We start from the raw sequence: 18,368 nt of genomic DNA, 5'->3' as shown, positions 1-18,368 counted from the left end.
TAGTGTCTTTTTATGAATCTCCTAGTTATGGTGAATGGTGGATGTATTTATAGGCTAGGGAGAGGACCACCATCTAATTAAGGTGGTAGTGGTGTATGTTGTGGTAATGAGTGGATGTAATGGGTGTAGTGGGTGAGTGTTGTGGTAATGAGTGGATGTAATGGGTGTAGTGGATGAGTGTTGTGGTAATGGGTGGATGGTGTATGTTGTGGTAATGAGTGGATGTAATGGGTGTAGTGGGTGAGTGTTATGGTAATGGGTGGATGTAATGGGTGTAGTGGATGAAGCTCACGGCTTGGAAATGGAAGGGAATAGATTTGTGAGATGTCAATGTTGTTGTAGTGTTAAATGGTTTGTGAATGGGGAATGTATGGATGAATGATTGCTGAAATTGTGTTTGTGAATGGTTCATTCCAACTCACGGCAAGGGGATGAAAATGTATATAATATCTTTGTGAATGTGGGAAAAGAATGTAGAATGTGGCTGATTGTCTTCTTTCCTTTTCTGTTCGTGTATTCCTCCCTCTTTGCATGTGTGTTTGCTGTCATCTAATCATCATTTCCACATGTGCAAGCTGTTACACTTGCACACACACATGCTCTTCATCATTTCAGCCACAAATCAATACACTTTCTGCCCATGCCGTGTCTTTCTTTCCCATATGTGTGCTGCCATGTTCCTTTCTTTCCCATGTGTGTGTATGCTCTTTTTTCTTCCATGTGCCGTGCATGATGTTGTCTCCATGTTCTTGTGGCAGAATGTATCTCATTTCTTTGCATGTGTTGTGTGTTTCTTCTTACATATGCACACAAATGTTCTTCATCATGTCAGCCACCAATCAACCCATTTTCTGCCCATGTCATGTCTTTCCATGTTGTTTCTCGTTTGCTTTTCCAAACTGTCCATGTAGAGTGTGTGTATGCCTTCCAACCTGTCCGTGCATCCTCATGTCTCCATGTGCATGCTCCTCTTTGCATGTGTGTGTCTCTTTTGCATGTGTATGCTGTCCATCTTTCTTCCATGTGCATGCAATCCATTTCAACCCAAAATTGCTCCAAAACGCACCAAAATGCACTTTCTTGCCAACTTTGTTATTAGGACCTACAAACATACAAAAATAGCTTAAAACACTCTTATAAGCAATAACTAGCTAAGTAAATGCAAGAAAACATGTTAACTGAGTCGCATAAATATGCTCCTATCATGCACTCTTTATAAAGTGCTATCTAAAATCATTGTTGCTAGAATCAGACCTCTTTTACCTCATCTGATTAGTCCTAATCAGGCTAGTTTTGTTCCTAGTAGACAAATTTCTGACAATATCCTCATTGCTCAAGAAATTCTTCACAAGTTCAGAATGTCAAAAGGCCAAAAAGGATTTTTAGCCTGGAAATTTGATCTCTCTAAGGCTTATGACATCCTTAATTGGAAGTTTATTGAGTATGTACTGAATGAGGTTGGGTTGCCTTCAAATTTGGTTCAACTTATGATGGAATGTGTATCCACCGTTAAGTACCAAATTTGTTTCAATGGTGAATTAACAGATTGTTTTACTCTTCAAAACGGTATTTGGCAAGGGGATACGTTGTCCCCTTATTTGTTTGTGCCATGTATTGAGAAACTCTCTCATTTAATTTCTGCAACTGTGAACAGATGAAGGTGGAAACCTGTTAAGGCTTCTCAATTTGGACATGGGGTATTTCATCTCTTTTTCGCTGATGATTTAATTTTTTTTTCTAAAGCTACTCCAAAGCAAGAAAGATTAATGAAAAGGTGCCTTGAATTTTTTTGCAAACCTTCTGGTCAAGCTATTAACTTTGAAAAAATTGTTCTTTATTGTTCTCCAAACACTTCCAGGGATGTTGTTAATAGTATTAGTGCAATTTATGGTTCTCCTGTCTCTGAGAGTCTTGGGAATTATTTAGGAATGCCTCTAATTCAGACTAGAGTTTCAAAGGCTACTTATTCGGGCGTTATTGATAAAGTTCAGAAGAGGTTGACAACTTGGAAAAGCAAGGTATTGTCCATGGCTGGAAGAATTACCTTAATTCAAGTTGTTACCTCGTCCATACCAGTTTATGCCATGCAAACGACCAAGCTTCCTGCTAGTGTGTGTGAAGAGTTAGACAAGTTGAACATGGATTATTTTTGTGAGGGGATACCTATCAAAAGAAAAAAGTTCATTTGTGCCAATGGAGTATGGTTTGCAGACTTAAAAGCAAGGGGTGGTTTGGGGATTAAAAGAGCTTGTGTAATGAATCAGGCTCTTTTGGCCAAGTTAGGGTGGAGGATTCATGCTAAGGACTTTGGTCTTTGATCTCAAATTTATCAGGCCAAGTATTTGAAAGGCTATTCTATTTTAGACCCCAAAATTCATGAAAGAACCGAGTGTTCCTATTCTTGGAAATGAATTTTGTATGGAGCTAATCTTCTTAAAAAGGGCATGACTTGGAGAATTGGCAATGGTCAAAGTGTGAAATTTTGGAAGGATTCATGGGTCTTAAATGTCCATTTAATTGAAACTATTGATGTTGCTAATATCTTCAATATTGATTGTGCTGTCTCTAAGTTTTTAAGTAATGGTTGGTGGGATCTTGAAAAGCTTAGAGATGTGTCGCCATAGGATATGGTTCAAAAAGTTATATGTCAACCTGCTGGTACTACTGGTGCAGGAATAGATAAAATTATTTGGAGATGTGTTTCTAATGGAGTTTTCACTGTTAAGTTAGCTTATAATCTTTTCTTTGATGGAGATGATTTGCCTGATTCTTACTGGAGCTTATTTGGAAAATTAATGTTCCACCTAAGCTAAACGTTTTTCTTTGGTTGATGAGTAAAAGGAGATTGCTTTCTAATGAGCAGCGAGTTAGAAGACAAATAACTTCTGATTCTTCTTGTATGACTTGTTGTGGACCAATTGAATCCATTGCTCATATTTTTAAAGATTGTTCCAGGGCTATGTGTATTTAGGAAAGTATGGGAGTTCCAAGGCAACTGAGGAATGCCTAAAATCTTGAGTTTAAAGCTTGGCAGCTGGCAAATCTAAAGGTAAGTTCAAAAGGGACCAATGGTGGTGCTTGGTGTACTATTTTCCTTTTTATTTGCTAGTATATTCGGAAATTGAGAAACAAGTAGAATTTTTATGTCAATTTTGTCATGCCTATGGATCCAAAAGCGATCATCGTGAGAGATGTGGCTGAATGGTTGAAGACTTGTGTGAAGTCTTCTGTTAATCCTATCAAGAGGCAAATTTCACTCTCTTGGGATCATCCTGATGTAGGTTGGTGTAAGCTAAATGTGGATGGATCTAGAAGGACAAATTCTAGTCGAATTGGGTTTGGTGGCGTACTAAGAGATCATAATGGCAACTGGTTAGGTGGCTTTGCTGTGAATTTGGGACAAGGGCAAGTTTGTGATGCTGAATTATGGAGTTTATACTTTGGTTTACAGCTTGCTATTGATAAGTGATAGGAGCATATTTATGCGACTTAATTGGCTTGTTCTCGTGCATTTATGTTATGTTTATTTAGCTATTTTAGTGTTTAAAGTTACTTTTGTGTGTTTTCAGATTCCAAAGCCGAAGTGTGCAAAATGATGTAATTTGGAGCGTTTTGGAGCAAAAGGAATGGATGAATTGAAGACTTGAAGAAATTAGGATTCCTAATCAACGAAGGATTCCTAATTGACGAAGGATTCCTAATTGAAGAAGGATTCCTAATTGAAGAAGGATTCCTAATCGACGAAGGATTCCTACTCCAAGAAGGATTCCTAATGGAAGATGGATTCCTAATCACATGAGGATTCCTACTCCAACAAGGATTCCTACTTGAAATAGGAAAGTTAAGCCAAAGTTTCCTACTTTGGTTTGATTTTTCCTAAATGTCCCTAAAAGTTCCAGCAATTATGAAGACTTCCTAAGCATTCTAGGACATGAAATACACATCTCTTGCACCTTTTAAACCCTAGCCGAATTTCCCTTGCCCTTTCCTTTAATTTTCTGATTTTGTTTCCTATTTCTAGAAGCTTTTGACTTAAATTTCTGTTTACCTAATTAGCCTAGGGTTTTTAATTTCCTAATCCCTTTAAATAAACATGTTTGTGCAGCCACAAACATACCCATTCACGCCAGAAACTGAACACCACCTTCAACAGCCCCATTCCTTCACCATTCACCATATTTTCTGACCCAAAACCACCCTAGCCGCACCACCCATCAACCCTAAACACTTCCATACGTCTTCCATCCATTCTACATCATTCAATTACCCAAGAAACCACCAACATCCAATCTGCCGCAAGCAAGGAAAGGGGACAAATTCACTCAATTGTTTGGCTCTTCATTCTGAGTTGTTGAACAATTTTAGGTGTATTCTATCTTATATTTCAATGTCTAATTCATGTAATCTTTGTTTTGCTTTGAGTATGATTGGCTAAATTCGTTTTGGCTAAGGGTGTATTCAAAACCATGATTATATATGTGAAATAAGTTGATTACTTTCAGTTATCGTTGCATAAGTCGTGAATACAATTTGCTTAACCGTTTGATTTAGAACTTATTCTTGTATGTTGATTGAGAGTGCACGCTTAATTTGCATGCTTGAATTTGGTGCTAGGATATAAGTTTGTTTCACCTAATCGTTATGAATTTATATTCGCAAGTAGTGAAGGTCGCTAGTCACGATCGTGTTAAGTAGATTCCTGGCAAGAGTATCATGCTTTTCATAGTTACAAATGCCTTGTCGATGCTTATGATTTCCAAAGAACGTAATGATTCTAACTTGTGTCTTTATCATGCTGTTCATATAGAGAACTTGTTAGGAATAATTTGTTTGCGATGCATATTCATCCAATTCAATGATTCTAGGGAAATCTGAAGGTTAATTTAAGCGGACCTAATTAACTTGGAGTGTCGAGGTTCACAACTTATTGAATTGATAACTGGAAATTGATTTACGTTGCATATATTTCATGTGTGGAGAAGAACCCCTTAGCTCTTCCATCATTCATTAATTCATCACAATTTTGTCTACTGTTTTCTTTACAATCTGCCATTTAATTTAAATTCGTCCAAAATCAACCCCACTTTATTTCTCTGAGTTATATTAGTTAGAACTTGTCTTAGATTATGTTTTTAAGTGTTTTAGGTCATTAGAAAACCAAAATTCGTCCAAGTTTGCATTAGAGTCCCAAAACTGCCCAGAAAGTGTTTTAAGGCAGTTTTGAGTGTTTTTGATGCTGTTTTGAGTCTTTTGATTTGTTTTAGTGTTTTAGAGTTTAGTTTTGCATTCTTTGAGTCTAGTTGAGTGTTTTAAACCTAGTTTTACATATTTGAGTCAGTTTAGAGTGTTTTAGCAATCCCTCCTAATCCCCGGTTTAAGAACGATCCCTACTTATCCATACTACAATTGTCAACAAGAGGGTTTAATTTGTGTGTTTAGTTATTTTACGCATCAATAAGAGTGCTACTGATCTTCATATTGAGATGGATTCCAAGGCAATTGTTATGTTGTTTAAGAAAACCCAAGTTGATAATTTCCATCCTTTGGAGATAATTATGCATAGCTGTAGATTAATGATGAGACAATTGAGGAGGTGTGAGTTGAATCACATTTATAGAGAGAAGAATATTGTTGCGGATCAATTGGCTAACTGGCAGGCCTGGCCCAGGCCCAGTGCAAACGGGGCGGGTGTCCAGGGCCCAATATTGAAGAGGGCACCAAAAAATAAAAATCCATATAATTAGATATATATAAAAAATAAAAATAAAAATATGTCCAGCCCAAGTTTGACAAAAGAGTACGGCCCATAACCCAATTTTTTTTTTTTGTCAAAGCCCATCCCTAACAGCCCATCCATCCCCCAATTAATTAACCCTAATCCTAAGTTCCTAATTCCCCCCCCTCCCCACTTTATTTCTCACCTTCCCTGCCGTTTCTGTCCGACTGTCCCTCTGAGCTCTGGCTTTCTCACTGCAAGCTACTGCGCTGCAGCTTCCACAGGTTCTTGTTCTTCTCATTCAGTGAATTCACCAATCCTTTTGAGTTTTGAGGTAAACTAATTTGTAAAATTTGAATTATTAATTCATAATTTGATGTATAGAATTATTGTTGTTGTTGATGAATTGAATTATTTGTTAGACTATGTCAGTGGCCCGATTATTCACACCCAAGATCGCAAGTTTTTATGAAGAATTTTACGGATTCAAAGGAGTGAAGTTTGTTAAAGGAACCATTTTATCCTCGTTTGACATTGACTCGGACCGGAAGGTAAATGTTAAGTTCTTCTTGAATAAATGAACTTTGAGTGGTTATTGAGATGCTTTCTCAAAACAAATTCTGTACTTTCTTAAATAGAGAAAACATTGGTTCCATAGTTAAATATGTATAAGATATATTTTCTTTGAATTGGATGCGGTTGAGATGCTAAATTTTTCTGCTTAATTCTTGTACAGGTGACTGCTGTTAATCTCAGAGATTTTTTATGGGTCAATTTATTTTTATTACTTTCAATTTTGGTTTTTGTTCAGTTGCTTTGATGTTTTAATAAATATCAAATTTGGTGCATTTTTTGGGTTAAAATTTTGAGGAGGTTGTTTAGTTTGTTTGTCAATGTGATTGATATGAAACATTAATTACTTGTCTTTATGGATTTGTAGATGGATACCAGTGAAAATTTCAAAAGCGTTTTTTCTGGAAATGTTGCACAGGGAGATTTGTGTTGGCCACTCTTTGCTTTGTGTTGGCCAATCCTTACAAGTTCAGGGGTAAATTGATGAATACCTGTATTTTATATGATTGGATGAATATCTGATTGGATTGGGATGTATTGGATGTGTGTTTAATGCGTTATGTGATTGTTTTTTTTTTCTTGCAGCTGCTACACCAAAACAAATTAGAGGGTTAATGAAGGTTGATGGGCTTAGTAATGATGAAGTCAAAAGCCATTTGCAGGTTTGTATATGTGATTATCCATCTATTTTGAACCATAATTTGGTTGATGTGAATAAAATTTTACACATACATGACAGAAATTGGAAGCCATTTTGCATGCGATTAGTGATGAATTTTTTTACACATACATGTGATTATTCTCGTGAAATATTTTTTTTTTTAAACATATGTTTCTGTATTAAAAAAGGGCACATATTGAGCTTTCGCACTGGGCACTAAAAAACTCAGGACCGGCCCTGCTAACTGGAGTTATAATATGGATATTGGCGTTCTTGTTTTTTATGAGCCTCCCGTTTGAATTAGATCAACTCTCATTGATGATGCTGTTGGATTCCTCAGACTTGTTTTGCTGCTGTTTTGTAGTTTTCTTTGGGTTGTAATCCCCGTTCTTCACAAAAAAAGAAAAAAAAGAATTCCATCCCTAATTAAGATTGAGCTAAACAAAATAACTGACATTGCAAAAATAAACATGTTTTATGCATATTTTTATAATTGGATATCAAATTTGTTATGTGTTGCTTAGTTCATGATATACTGCAAACATAATGCTGGTATGAAAGGAGGAACAATCACACTCACAAGGATCTTAACTCAGAGAGCCCCGCAATGTCGCCTTTAATTTTCCCTTCCATGTTTATTCCTGATAAATTCCCTACACAGTGAACATCAGAAGTTCTGGTTCAAAATCCGATTAAGAAAGTAAGCGAGAATGTTCGTAATTACAACGATCACATCATAATTCGAAGATGAACAACACTTACAATGCAGTCACCCTTGAACCTTTGCAAGTGATGCCTTCCCAGCGCTCCCCACATGGATCGTTTGACTTGTCCCAGCTGGGTGGAACGTTGCTCCATGTTTCCCTCAAGGATTGGAGTGCATTAGCTGGATCAACACACTTATAAATTAATCAACTACCCTTAATAGGAACAATGGGGGTTTAGAACGAAATTTAACCAAAACTTCAAAATAATTCACATTAGACCAAAATTAAATGGACTAATCGCTAAGTACACTGTGACGACCCGTCCCGAATATTATGTAACGGGACGGCAATTTCATAATTTCACTATGGGTGGGATATTTTATTTTAAATTGGGGTTGATGATTAGTCTTAATTAGAGAGCCACTTGGGGCCCACTATTACAAATTTGTCCCCTGGCCCACTATTCCCTCTCCCTCTCTTTATTCCTGACCCGTGACCCACGACCCAACCTAAAACCAGCCCAAACCTTTGGCCTTTGTGACCCAAGCCCAAATTTGTATCAAACCCAACCCAGGTTCAACCCAATAACCTAACCCTTGGGCCATGCAATCGGCCCAAACCCAAAGCCCAATCTACTACCCATTAGCCTAGGCCCTAACCCACTAACCTAACCCTAACCCAAGTCCAAAACCTTAAACCCTAACCGGATCCAACCCAACCCATTTGACCCGTTTGACCTGGGCCTATTTGACCGTTGACTTCCGGTCAACACTGACCGTTGACTTCCGATCAACACTGACTTTTTCGGGTTTCGTCTGAGGCCTCTCCTAGACTAAATTTGACGTCTTGAATCCGTTTTTGAAGTCCGTTTTCCCGAATTTAATTGTTTTAGTATAGTTTTATTAATTGGTGCCCTTATGTGCTTAGGTGCAATTGTTAGTGGCGTTTCCATCCACGCTTGTTTCCACGGCTCTTCACCAACAGTGTAAGGTGAGTGGACCCTTTCCAAAATGCATATTTTAATTGCTACAAATGCATACATGAAAAGCATGATTTAATGGCTACGTTTTATGAAATGTTTATGAGTAAATTAGTTTTATGCTTTATGAATTACCATGCTTTATCGATTTTACGTTCTTCGTAGTATATATGATTGATGACTATATACTACAAATAGTTTTTACGATATGATGTTTTAGCTACTGAACTCCGATTAAAATTGATATATATAGATATTAGAAATATTATGTTAATGTCCTTATGTACTTAGTGGTTATTCGAATGTTACTACCTACGGGCAAACGATACTTATATGATTGGCTATGACCGGGTGTGGGTTGGATACATATGATTGGCTTCGGCCAGACGTTTGGTTGGTGCCTACAGCCGAGAGATATATGATTGGCTTCAGCTGGGCGTGTGTAGGGCCTACAGGCGAATTATATTTATATTGGCTTCGGCCAAGGGTGTGTAGGGCCTACGAGCGGAAGATATTTATATTGGCTTCGGCCGGGAGATGTACTGCCTACAGGCGAATGATCTACCTACAAGCGCATGATGTAGAACCTTCGGATGAATGAAGAAATGTTCTATATGTCTTTGGGTGAATGAAATATTATATATATGTATATGTCTTATATATATACCACTACTAAGCACACTATATATAATATATGTTTTATGAAGGTTTTTATGGCATGCTAGGGTTTTGGAAAACCTATTATATATTATACTATTGAGTTTTCATAAACTTTGAGGGTTAGTACGTTGTTGAATAACTATTTTTGTACTATATATATATATATATATCAACTTGGTCCACTCATGTTTTGTTTTGCGCCCCCTCAGGACTTAGAATCGAGGCGTACAATTCCGCCGTTAAGGCACTCCCGCATCAACATCTTCGAGTCCTCTCAGTGTAGGACCCATCTCTTTGTTCATTCAATTTTATATTATTTCTTTTTAGTGTCTAAGATTAGTTGTATACTCTGAACACGTTCCTCAATTGCATAAGCATTGTAATTAAATTTATAAGTTTTATTTATGTTCATTACTTCACATGCATGTTAGTATGGCTTCGTCACCTTCGGGTGTCGGCTAGCACGTGCCTACCTCAGGTATTTGGAGGATATCAGGGTCGGTCGTGTCAACACACTCAAAAAAATCTACACCAAGGATGCATAATACTGGTATCCCAAACCAATCACACTGTGTCATCCATTTTTACTTTCCCATATAATAACAGATAATTGATTTGGAATATCGTCACGGAGAATAGGAAGATGAACATGATATCACAAAAAATCCTATAAAGTCAACGGATATGAAGGTAGCTTTGAAATTGTAGACCAAAAGTAGAAACTACACAAAACCCAATTTTCCCATGAATTAAGAGATCAATATATATATTGATATTTAAGACTATACATACCATCATCCGGGTGTGTAGAATAAGAGATCACATGAATTCCAGAGAAGCAGAAAGCCAGAAAGAGCAGCAGCAGCCGCATGGTTGCCTTTGGAAATTTGTGTGTGAATCTGTGAGACCGATCAGCTAGTAAGCAGAAGCCAAAAAGCACATTTGTACAAAATTTTACTTCCGTGAAATGTCAAAAAAAGCACTTTTCAAACATATCTTCTTCCACTACAGACCAACTACTACTCCACTTGGATGGTTGGAATTTTATTTAATTGAGACTTTGGATGCGGTCCTTAACTATGAATATTCTTTGACTGAAACCTGGTTAGTTTTCAATTTTTTATCCAAGTCCTTAAAATTACTGTGATAATTTATTTCTATGTATGGTACTATATTTTTTATAATTAAAAATTGAAATTTATAGTTGTTTATATTAATGAGATTTTAAATAAAAAACCATAATTTGTGGGATTAAAAATATTAAAATATAAATATACTATTGTGTGTGTGTGTGTATAAACATGGGTACATTCATCAAAATTAACCAAAAAAGTATTGTATCAAAACATGGGTACATTCTTCAAAATCACAAACAAAAAAAAAAGATATTAGGCTTAATAAAATTAGTAAATGTCTTTGATTAAACTTAACATGGATACATTCTCAAATCAAAGAAAAAAAAATGTACCCATAGAAGTTTAAAAATGGATTAGAAAAAAATTGAATAAATTTTATATAAAAAATGGTACATTTACATATAACAAATTGGTATATTTAAGAATGAGTACATTTTAAGATTAAAAATTTGAAAAAAAATTACATGAATGGTACATATAATTAGCATGGGTACATTTAGCAAAATTAAAAATGGGTACAAATACAAATAAAACTTTATAAAATATGGGCACAAAAAGAAATTAATATATGGGTACAAATTAAAACAGAAAAGAAAATTGGTACAAATTAAAAAAGGGTTGCAAAGTAAAAATTGGTACAAACTAAAAATAAAAATATATGATAAAAAATTTAGCCATAAATATAAATATGCTAATTGTAACATTTTTAACATTAAATGAATATATTTAGAAATAAAAAATATTTTATTATTGAAATAATTAATGATGTTATTAATACCAAGGACCTTGATCAAAAAATGAAAATGAACAAAGTTTTAATCAAATGAGTAGCAAAAAGAAGAATGATAACCTAATTTCTCATTTATTTAATGAAGAAAATTAAGAGTCCCACGCATGCATGTACATGCTAAATCTCCATGTTCCCACCAAGCAACCAAAAAAGTGCTTTTTTTGGAAGCTCTGCTTATTTCTGAGCAATGAAGCTGGATTTCCTGAGTTGGGTTCTTTCAACTGTCTCCAAAAAAATACCCTGCAGGCTACAATATCTAGAGAGAGAGAAACCAGAGAGAAAAAGGTTGAGCCTTGTCTTAGAAGCCAAAGCAATTTGATTAAACCCACCAACCAAAATCATCTGATCTTTCCATTTAGTCCAGAACAAAAAACAACCATCATCCTCATCACTCTCTGTCCTAATCATAGTCCATTAGCATAGAATTAGATTAAATTAAACTAATTAAATAAAGTGATTAAATTAATTAAATAAAGTGGGAGGTTTACAGTTTCCTCCGCCCGCCCGCGCAATTTGAGAAGACAAAACGCATTAAATACAGTGAAGGCAGCAATTAAACCAGGCGAAGCAGGTTTCTTTTGAATATATGACCAACAGGGATTCTCAATGAAAATTAATTAAGATTACAACTTGCAAATTAAACCAGGCGATTCAAGGTCTACAGTTTGGCTTTAGGTGGAGGTGGGTCCCAAAACGCTGACATGAAATTCAAGGCGACGGGCTCCTCCTCCTTCGGCTGGGACTGATTCCTGGTTTCATCCATTTTCTTGTTGAATGAAATAATGAACACGGTTTGGTCGTTTTCTAAGGAAATATCTAATATATTAAATATATTATTTTCTTCTCCTCCTTCGCCCATCTTAAGTCCTCACATCCTGGTTTCATATATTTTATTTCTTAAGTGCATCGCCCATCTAACATGTCCATTTCCAACTATACTTCTATTCTCATCCATGCAGAACATGAGAATTTAATATATTATTCACTCACTTAACGACCTCGATTGTTCGGGCCGATTGTGTAATTTTAGGCCTAAACAGAATCTTAGAACGTTACTGCTCTCGGTTTTAAGTCAAGTCTTCCATTAGCTCCAAATACTCCATGTCTTTTCTTAAAGTTTCCTTCCAAGTCTTTCTCTACTCCTTTTGCCCTAAGCCTCTCTCTCATAATCGTATTTTCTAACCGGAACATATGCCTTCGTTTCACATGATCAAACCACCTTAACCGAGATTGTCTAATAAATAAAATATCCAAATTCACTTCAACAAATAAAATTCTTTCTTTTAGTGAGGCAAAGTCCAAATACACAAACCAAGTACAAATTGTCGTCTAACACCCACCAATAAGAACAACTCCAACTATAGGGTTTTTCGTTCACAAAGAAAATTCAAGCTAAGGGAATAAAAAACGCAACATTTTGGAAGAGATTTGGAGCTCGAATAGTGAAAAGTATTTAACTTTGTGATTGAAACTTGGAGTTTAATTCTCCCCTTTCCTACGTCTGCGTTGTTCACACACCTAAATCAGTAGCAGAGGCCATCAACCATGAACAATTATTGTATGTATGTACCTGCTTGGACCCAAAATTACATCATCGGCCCATGCAATCAAAGCCGTTGAGTGAGCATAGCTCCCAACCGTCGGATGGAAAAGTGAAGATAATGTTATTATTGTTAAAGGATAATATGATAGTTTTTATCATAATAATTATCTTTTAATATGAATTATCTTGACATATTCTTAAATGGGATAGATAAGATGCAAATTATATTTCCAAGCAAGCATTACAGTTCAAATGAACTTGGGATTCTTGTTATTGGATTGGAGCAGCATGGTACATTAAGATGAGTTTTGAATAGTCAGGATGCATGGTTTTGGGATAATGATGAAGTCAAGATAATGATGCAGATTGGAATGTCATTTATATTTCCAAGCAAGCAGTACTGCACCATAGATTTTGGTTAATGGAGAGACCAAATATGCTTTTGTCGAATCAATATGTATTTGGTGGAGTTATTTGGCAGCTGCAGAAGTTCAAATGCAAGCGTAAATTTCCTTAACCATTCGGCTTACAGGCCGAAGCTCAAGGAAACTGGGGGCTGTGTTTGGACCCAAAATTACATCATCGGCCCGTGCAATCAAGGTCATTGAGTGAGCATAGCTTCCAACCGTCGGATGGAAAAGCGAAGATAATTTTGTTATTGTTAAAGGATAATTTTATGGTTTTTATCATAATAATTATCTTTTAAAATTGCTATTTAATGACATAATTTCCTGCTACTCTACAAGACAAAATTCAATTAGAAGTGCAAATAAATGATCAACTCTCTTGGGTTCTCAAAGAGGAAGAAGTAATGTGGGCTCAAAAAGCTAAAGCCAACTGGCTTAAAAATGGTGACAAAAATACAGGGTTCTTTCAATTGAGTGCAACGATAAGGAAAAAAAGGGAATGAAATCAACAAAATTCGAGATGGCAATAGGTTTTGGTGGTCTAAGGGAGAGGGGATGGAGCAGGTTTTTGTTAATGAATTTAAAATGCGATTCACATGAGGGCAAAATCCCTCCAATGACCAAATTAAGTTGGTTACTCAAATCATTGAACCCTGTATAACAAGTGAACAAAATCGTACATTAACTGCTATTCCCACGGATAGTGAAATCTGGAATGCTATTAAAAGTATTGGAGCTCTAAATGCCCCAGGTCCTGATGGGATCCATGCTAGCTTTTATCAGAAGTGTTGGAGTATGGTTGGACCTTCTGTGTGCAACATGGTCATGGATTGTTTTGTTAATTGTACTAGCCTCCATTTGATTAACCATACGAATATTGCTTTAATCCCAAAAGTGGAGTTCCCAGAAACCGTTAATAATTATCGTCCGATAAGTCTTTGCAATGTGAGCTATAAAGTTATAACTAAGGTTTTATGTGCCAGATTAAAATCCATCATTCCTATTTGCATATCTCCTAACGAGGGAGCGTTTGCTCCAGGAAGATCTATTCAAGATAATATTTTAATTGCTCATGAACTATTCACAAGTTTTAACATGTAGAAGAGAAGAACAGGGGATCTTGCCATTAAGCTTGACTTGGAAAAGGCTTATGATTTACTTAACTGGGATTACATCAAGTGTGTTTTGGATAGTTTTGGATTTTGCAAAAGGTGGGTTAACCTAGTGATGGAGTGTATTTCCTCGGCTTCTTTCTCTATCAATATTAATGGTGAACCCCATGGATATTTTAACGCAAGCAGAGGTATAAGACAAGGTGACCCTCTTTCTCCGTATATTTTCATCCTTTGTATGGAACCTTTAATCAGACAATTAAATGCCTTAGCAACTATTCCTAAATCTCATATTGGGTTACTCACCTCACCATTTGGCTATAAAGTTTCAAATCTTATTTTTGCGGATGACTGTCTCATTTTTATTAAAGCTACTACTAAGGGTGCTAGGAATGTTATGGATGTTCTAAGTAAGTTTGCCACTGCTTCGGGGCAGCAAATAAATTTTAACAAATCGTCTCTTTATTTTTCTTTAAATACTAATAGCCAAACTAGAAATGAGATTGTAAATATTCTTCACATTCAACATAAATCTACCATTGGAAAATACCTTGGAATTCATAACATTGTTTTTTGGAAGGATCCTTTGAATGGAAGTGAGCTGATCAGAAGAGTGAAGTAGAAGTTAGCGGGTTGGAAGGCTAATTCTTTGTCTAAGGTTGGAAGACTCACTCTTGTTCAAGCAAACCTCATAGGTATGCCTAATCATATAATGTCTTGTTTCAAGTGCCCTAAGAAGTTAACTAATCAATTAAATAAGGACTCCAGACAATTTTTCTGGGGTAATACCCATAAGTGCAATCCAGTAAGTTGGAAGGAAATTTGTAGACCTAAACAAGCGGGTGACTTAGGTATTAGAAACATTGACCACTTCAATAAAGCTTGCCTTGCTAAGTTGGGATGGAAAGTATTATTTGATGAGGATAACTGGTGGGAAAACATAGAAGGAAATACCTTAGGAATGAGAACTTTTTGGATAGTACAGTAAAGCAACACCATTCGGTTGCTTGGAAAGGTATACTGGGATCAAGGGATATAATTTCAAAGGGTATGAGATAGGTGCTCGGTGATGGCAAGGACATCTTGTTCTGAATGCATAACTGGGTTTTTCCTCACCCCATTTTCATCTTATACCAGAAAACCAATTCCATTGTATTAAGTGGGATACAAAAGTAGTTGAGTTTTTAGTTAATGGTCAGTGGGATATAAACAAGCTTGAGAATGTTATAGATATTAATATTGTTAATAAGATCTGTGACATCCCTCTCCCTATTAATAGTACCACATACTCTGTTGTTTGGGGTCCTAATCCAAATGGAAAGTTTTCGGTGAAATCCACAACTTGGCTCCAAGTTGAGGATTTAAATACATCCCCAACACAAATGCTTATTAATAGGATCTGGAAGCAGATTTTGCCTCCTAAGATTAAGGTATTTGCCTATACTCTAGTCAAAGGAAGGTTACAAACCAGTAAACGTCTTAGCAAGTTTTTACCCAATGTAACTAATTAATGATGTGCCATAATCATGAGGAAGACCAGGACCGTCTTTTTCTTCACTGCCAGTACGCTGTGCATGTCTGGACCTGTTCGAATGAACCTTAGTTTTGCAATATTGCAAATAATCCCAAGCTAAATGAGTAGCTAAGTACCTTGCCACATGATGGGAAAAATGAAGTTAGCTATTTAAGTAAAGCTTTGTCCATTTTTTGGCAAATCTGGAACGATAGAAATGCAAGTATATTAAAAAATGAGATTCCTATACAGTACCGGTCTATTATTCGAGCCCTGACAACGGCTAAGGAGTATTTTAAAGAGAATACTAATCATGAAAAGAAACCTGAGGCATGGTTCGAAGATAATTTAATTAAGTGGCAGCCCCCTCCACCTACTTATGTTAAAATAACTTTTGATGGATCTGTTTCTCACTCATTGGTTGCTGGAGGGTTCATGGTTAGAAATTGGGATAGTAAACCTATCCTAGCTGGTGCGATGAAATTCGGCTTTGTGAGCATTAATGTCGCCAGGCTTTGGCTCTCCGTGAAGCTCTAATTTGGGCAAAGAGAAGGCATTGGAAACATGTCTTGGTGGAAGGCGACTCAAAGCTTGTCTTGGATGCTCTTTGTGGAGCTTGTGATGTGCCCTAGAACCTAAAAGCAATTATTGAGGACATCAGGTGGTGTGCCAACAACTTTCAGGACATTAGATGGAGCCATATCTTCAGGAAGGCAAACTTCGTAGCAGATGTTTTGGCCTCTATTAGTCTAAATAGTTCGAATCTTTGTATTTGGGATGCTTGTCTCCCTGTGGATGCTCATCTGGCTTTTCAACTTGACTGTATTAGTACTGGCTGTGTAAGAGGTTTTTCACTCTAATATGTTCTTTTTCTATATAAAAAAATTTATCTTTTAATATGAATTATCTTGGCATATTCTTAAACGGGATAGATAAGATGCAAATTATATTTCCAAGCAAGCATTACAATTTAAATGGACTTAGGATTCTTGTTATCGGATTGGAGCAGCATGGTACATTAAGATGAGGTTTGAATAGTCAGGATGCATGGTTTTGGGATAATGACGAAGTCAAGATAATGATGCAGATGTGAATGTCATTGGTGCATGGGAATTTGGACGACAGAGATCCACGTAAACTGCGATTTAGGCATTTAAATATTAAAGGTTAAATAGCCAAAATGGTCCCTGAGATTTGCATAACTCATCACTTTGGTCCCTGAGATTGAAAATCAATAGAAATGGTCCTGAGATTGTCCACCATCCATCATTTTGGTCATTCCGTTAAAAAGTCTTTGGGCAATTTTCAAAACTTCGTAACTTAATCGTTTATTAACCAAATTCGACCCATAATATATTAAAATGAAGATAGGAAAGTGTCAAATAATAGTATACCTATTTGGAAGCCCAATGGTTGACGGAGATGGCTGGAAAATAGCCTCAACGGTGACTGGTTCGCGAGAAAACTGGAAAACTCGCCAGAAACTGGGTAAACTTTAAACGTTCATAACTTCTTCACTACTCAACAAAATCGAGTGATTCAAAAACAAAAATCATACTTCTCAATGAAACAAAGAGAATGGTACCTTTCTTGAATTCTAATTCACCGTGGTTTGGCCGAAGTGAGTTCGCCGTCGAGAAAGATACCATTCTCTTTGTCTCGTCGAGAAGTATGATTTTTGTTTTTGAATCACTCGATTTCGTTGATTATTGAAGAAGTTATGAACATTTGAAGTTTACCCATTTTCCGGTGAGTTTTCCAGTTTTCCCGCGGACCAGTCATCTTTGAGGCTATTTTCCGGCAATCTCCAGCAACCATTGGGCTTCAAATAGGTATAATCTTGTTCTATAATTTCCTATCTTCATTTTGATATATTATGGGTCTAATTTGATTCAGAAACGATTGAGTTACGAAGCTTTGAAAATTGCCCAAAGAGTTTTTAACGGAATGGCCAAAATGATGGATGGTGGACAATCTCAGAGATCATTTCTATTGATTTTCAATCTTAGGGACCAAAGTGATGAGTTATGCAAATCTCAGGGACCATTTTGGCTATTTAGCCAATATTAAAACCAATTTTTGCATTAGATTGGTGTTCTGCAAAGATGAGAGGAGCACAACATTGACCCAAGAAATCTTGATTTTGACTAAGGCTGATGGATATTATCAAGGTAGTTTTGGTGATGAGATAAGCAGCCTAGGTGGGCTAGGCTTCTGATGAGATGTGATAAGCCTAGATAGGCTTTTATTTTGTTTGAAAAGTCACGAACAGTGATATGAAGGATATGCCTTGGCCTTTGACATGGATCAATTTCAGTTTCGTGAGTTAGAGTTGCAGTTGGACTCTACAAAATTATCTGGCCGTGCCAAGCAGAAGTTATGAATGCTATAAATACAAGGTGCGTTGCAACAAATGAGCCCCTTCAAATCAACACACAAATTTCCATGCACAAGGCTTCTCGACACCCTGAGATTTTATCTTCTTCCCCTTTCTTCCCCGCCAACACATCCTCAGTTTGGATAAACAGCACTGTGAAGGCAACCGGCGACATCTTCAGTTTGGATAAACAA

General features: G+C 36.4%; 1 protein-coding gene, 1 long non-coding RNA gene and 1 pseudogene across 2 annotated transcripts; 2 read left to right on the top strand and 1 right to left on the bottom strand.

Annotated features, from left to right (window-relative positions):
• Positions 1-11,985, bottom strand: part of LOC126612804 (leucine-rich repeat receptor protein kinase HPCA1-like) — a 72,402-nt pseudogene extending 60,417 nt beyond the window's left edge.
• Positions 5,687-7,056, top strand: LOC126612798 (monodehydroascorbate reductase 4, peroxisomal-like). Its single transcript, XM_050281150.1, has 4 exons — positions 5,687-6,050; positions 6,139-6,267; positions 6,657-6,764; positions 6,875-7,056. Exons 2-4 carry the CDS (start codon positions 6,142-6,144, stop codon positions 6,902-6,904), a joined length of 264 nt encoding a protein of 87 aa, XP_050137107.1. The 5' UTR covers positions 5,687-6,050; positions 6,139-6,141; the 3' UTR covers positions 6,905-7,056.
• On the top strand, positions 8,587-9,701 carry LOC126612799 (uncharacterized). The gene is made up of 2 exons (XR_007619334.1): positions 8,587-8,647; positions 9,506-9,701. It is a non-coding gene; the product is annotated as an uncharacterized LOC126612799 (long non-coding RNA).
• Positions 11,986-18,368: the final 6,383 nt, after the last annotated feature.

Source organism: Malus sylvestris, assembly GCF_916048215.2.
Source record: "Malus sylvestris chromosome 4 unlocalized genomic scaffold, drMalSylv7.2 SUPER_4_unloc_1, whole genome shotgun sequence".
Lineage (NCBI taxonomy): Eukaryota > Viridiplantae > Streptophyta > Magnoliopsida > Rosales > Rosaceae > Malus > Malus sylvestris.
Note: the sequence above shows the minus strand (reverse complement) of the source record. Positions and strands in the feature narration are given on the sequence as shown.

Excerpts from the sequence above, each read along its gene's own strand:
- LOC126612798 (XM_050281150.1), top strand. The coding sequence starts at position 6,142 with ATGTCAGTGGCCCGATTATTCACACCCAAGATCGCAAGTTTTTATGAA. Across the intron at positions 6,268-6,656 it reads ACATTGACTCGGACCGGAAG|ATGGATACCAGTGAAAATTT; the intron begins GTAAATGTTAAG and ends ATGGATTTGTAG. Across the intron at positions 6,765-6,874 it reads CAATCCTTACAAGTTCAGGG|CTGCTACACCAAAACAAATT; the intron begins GTAAATTGATGA and ends TTTTTCTTGCAG.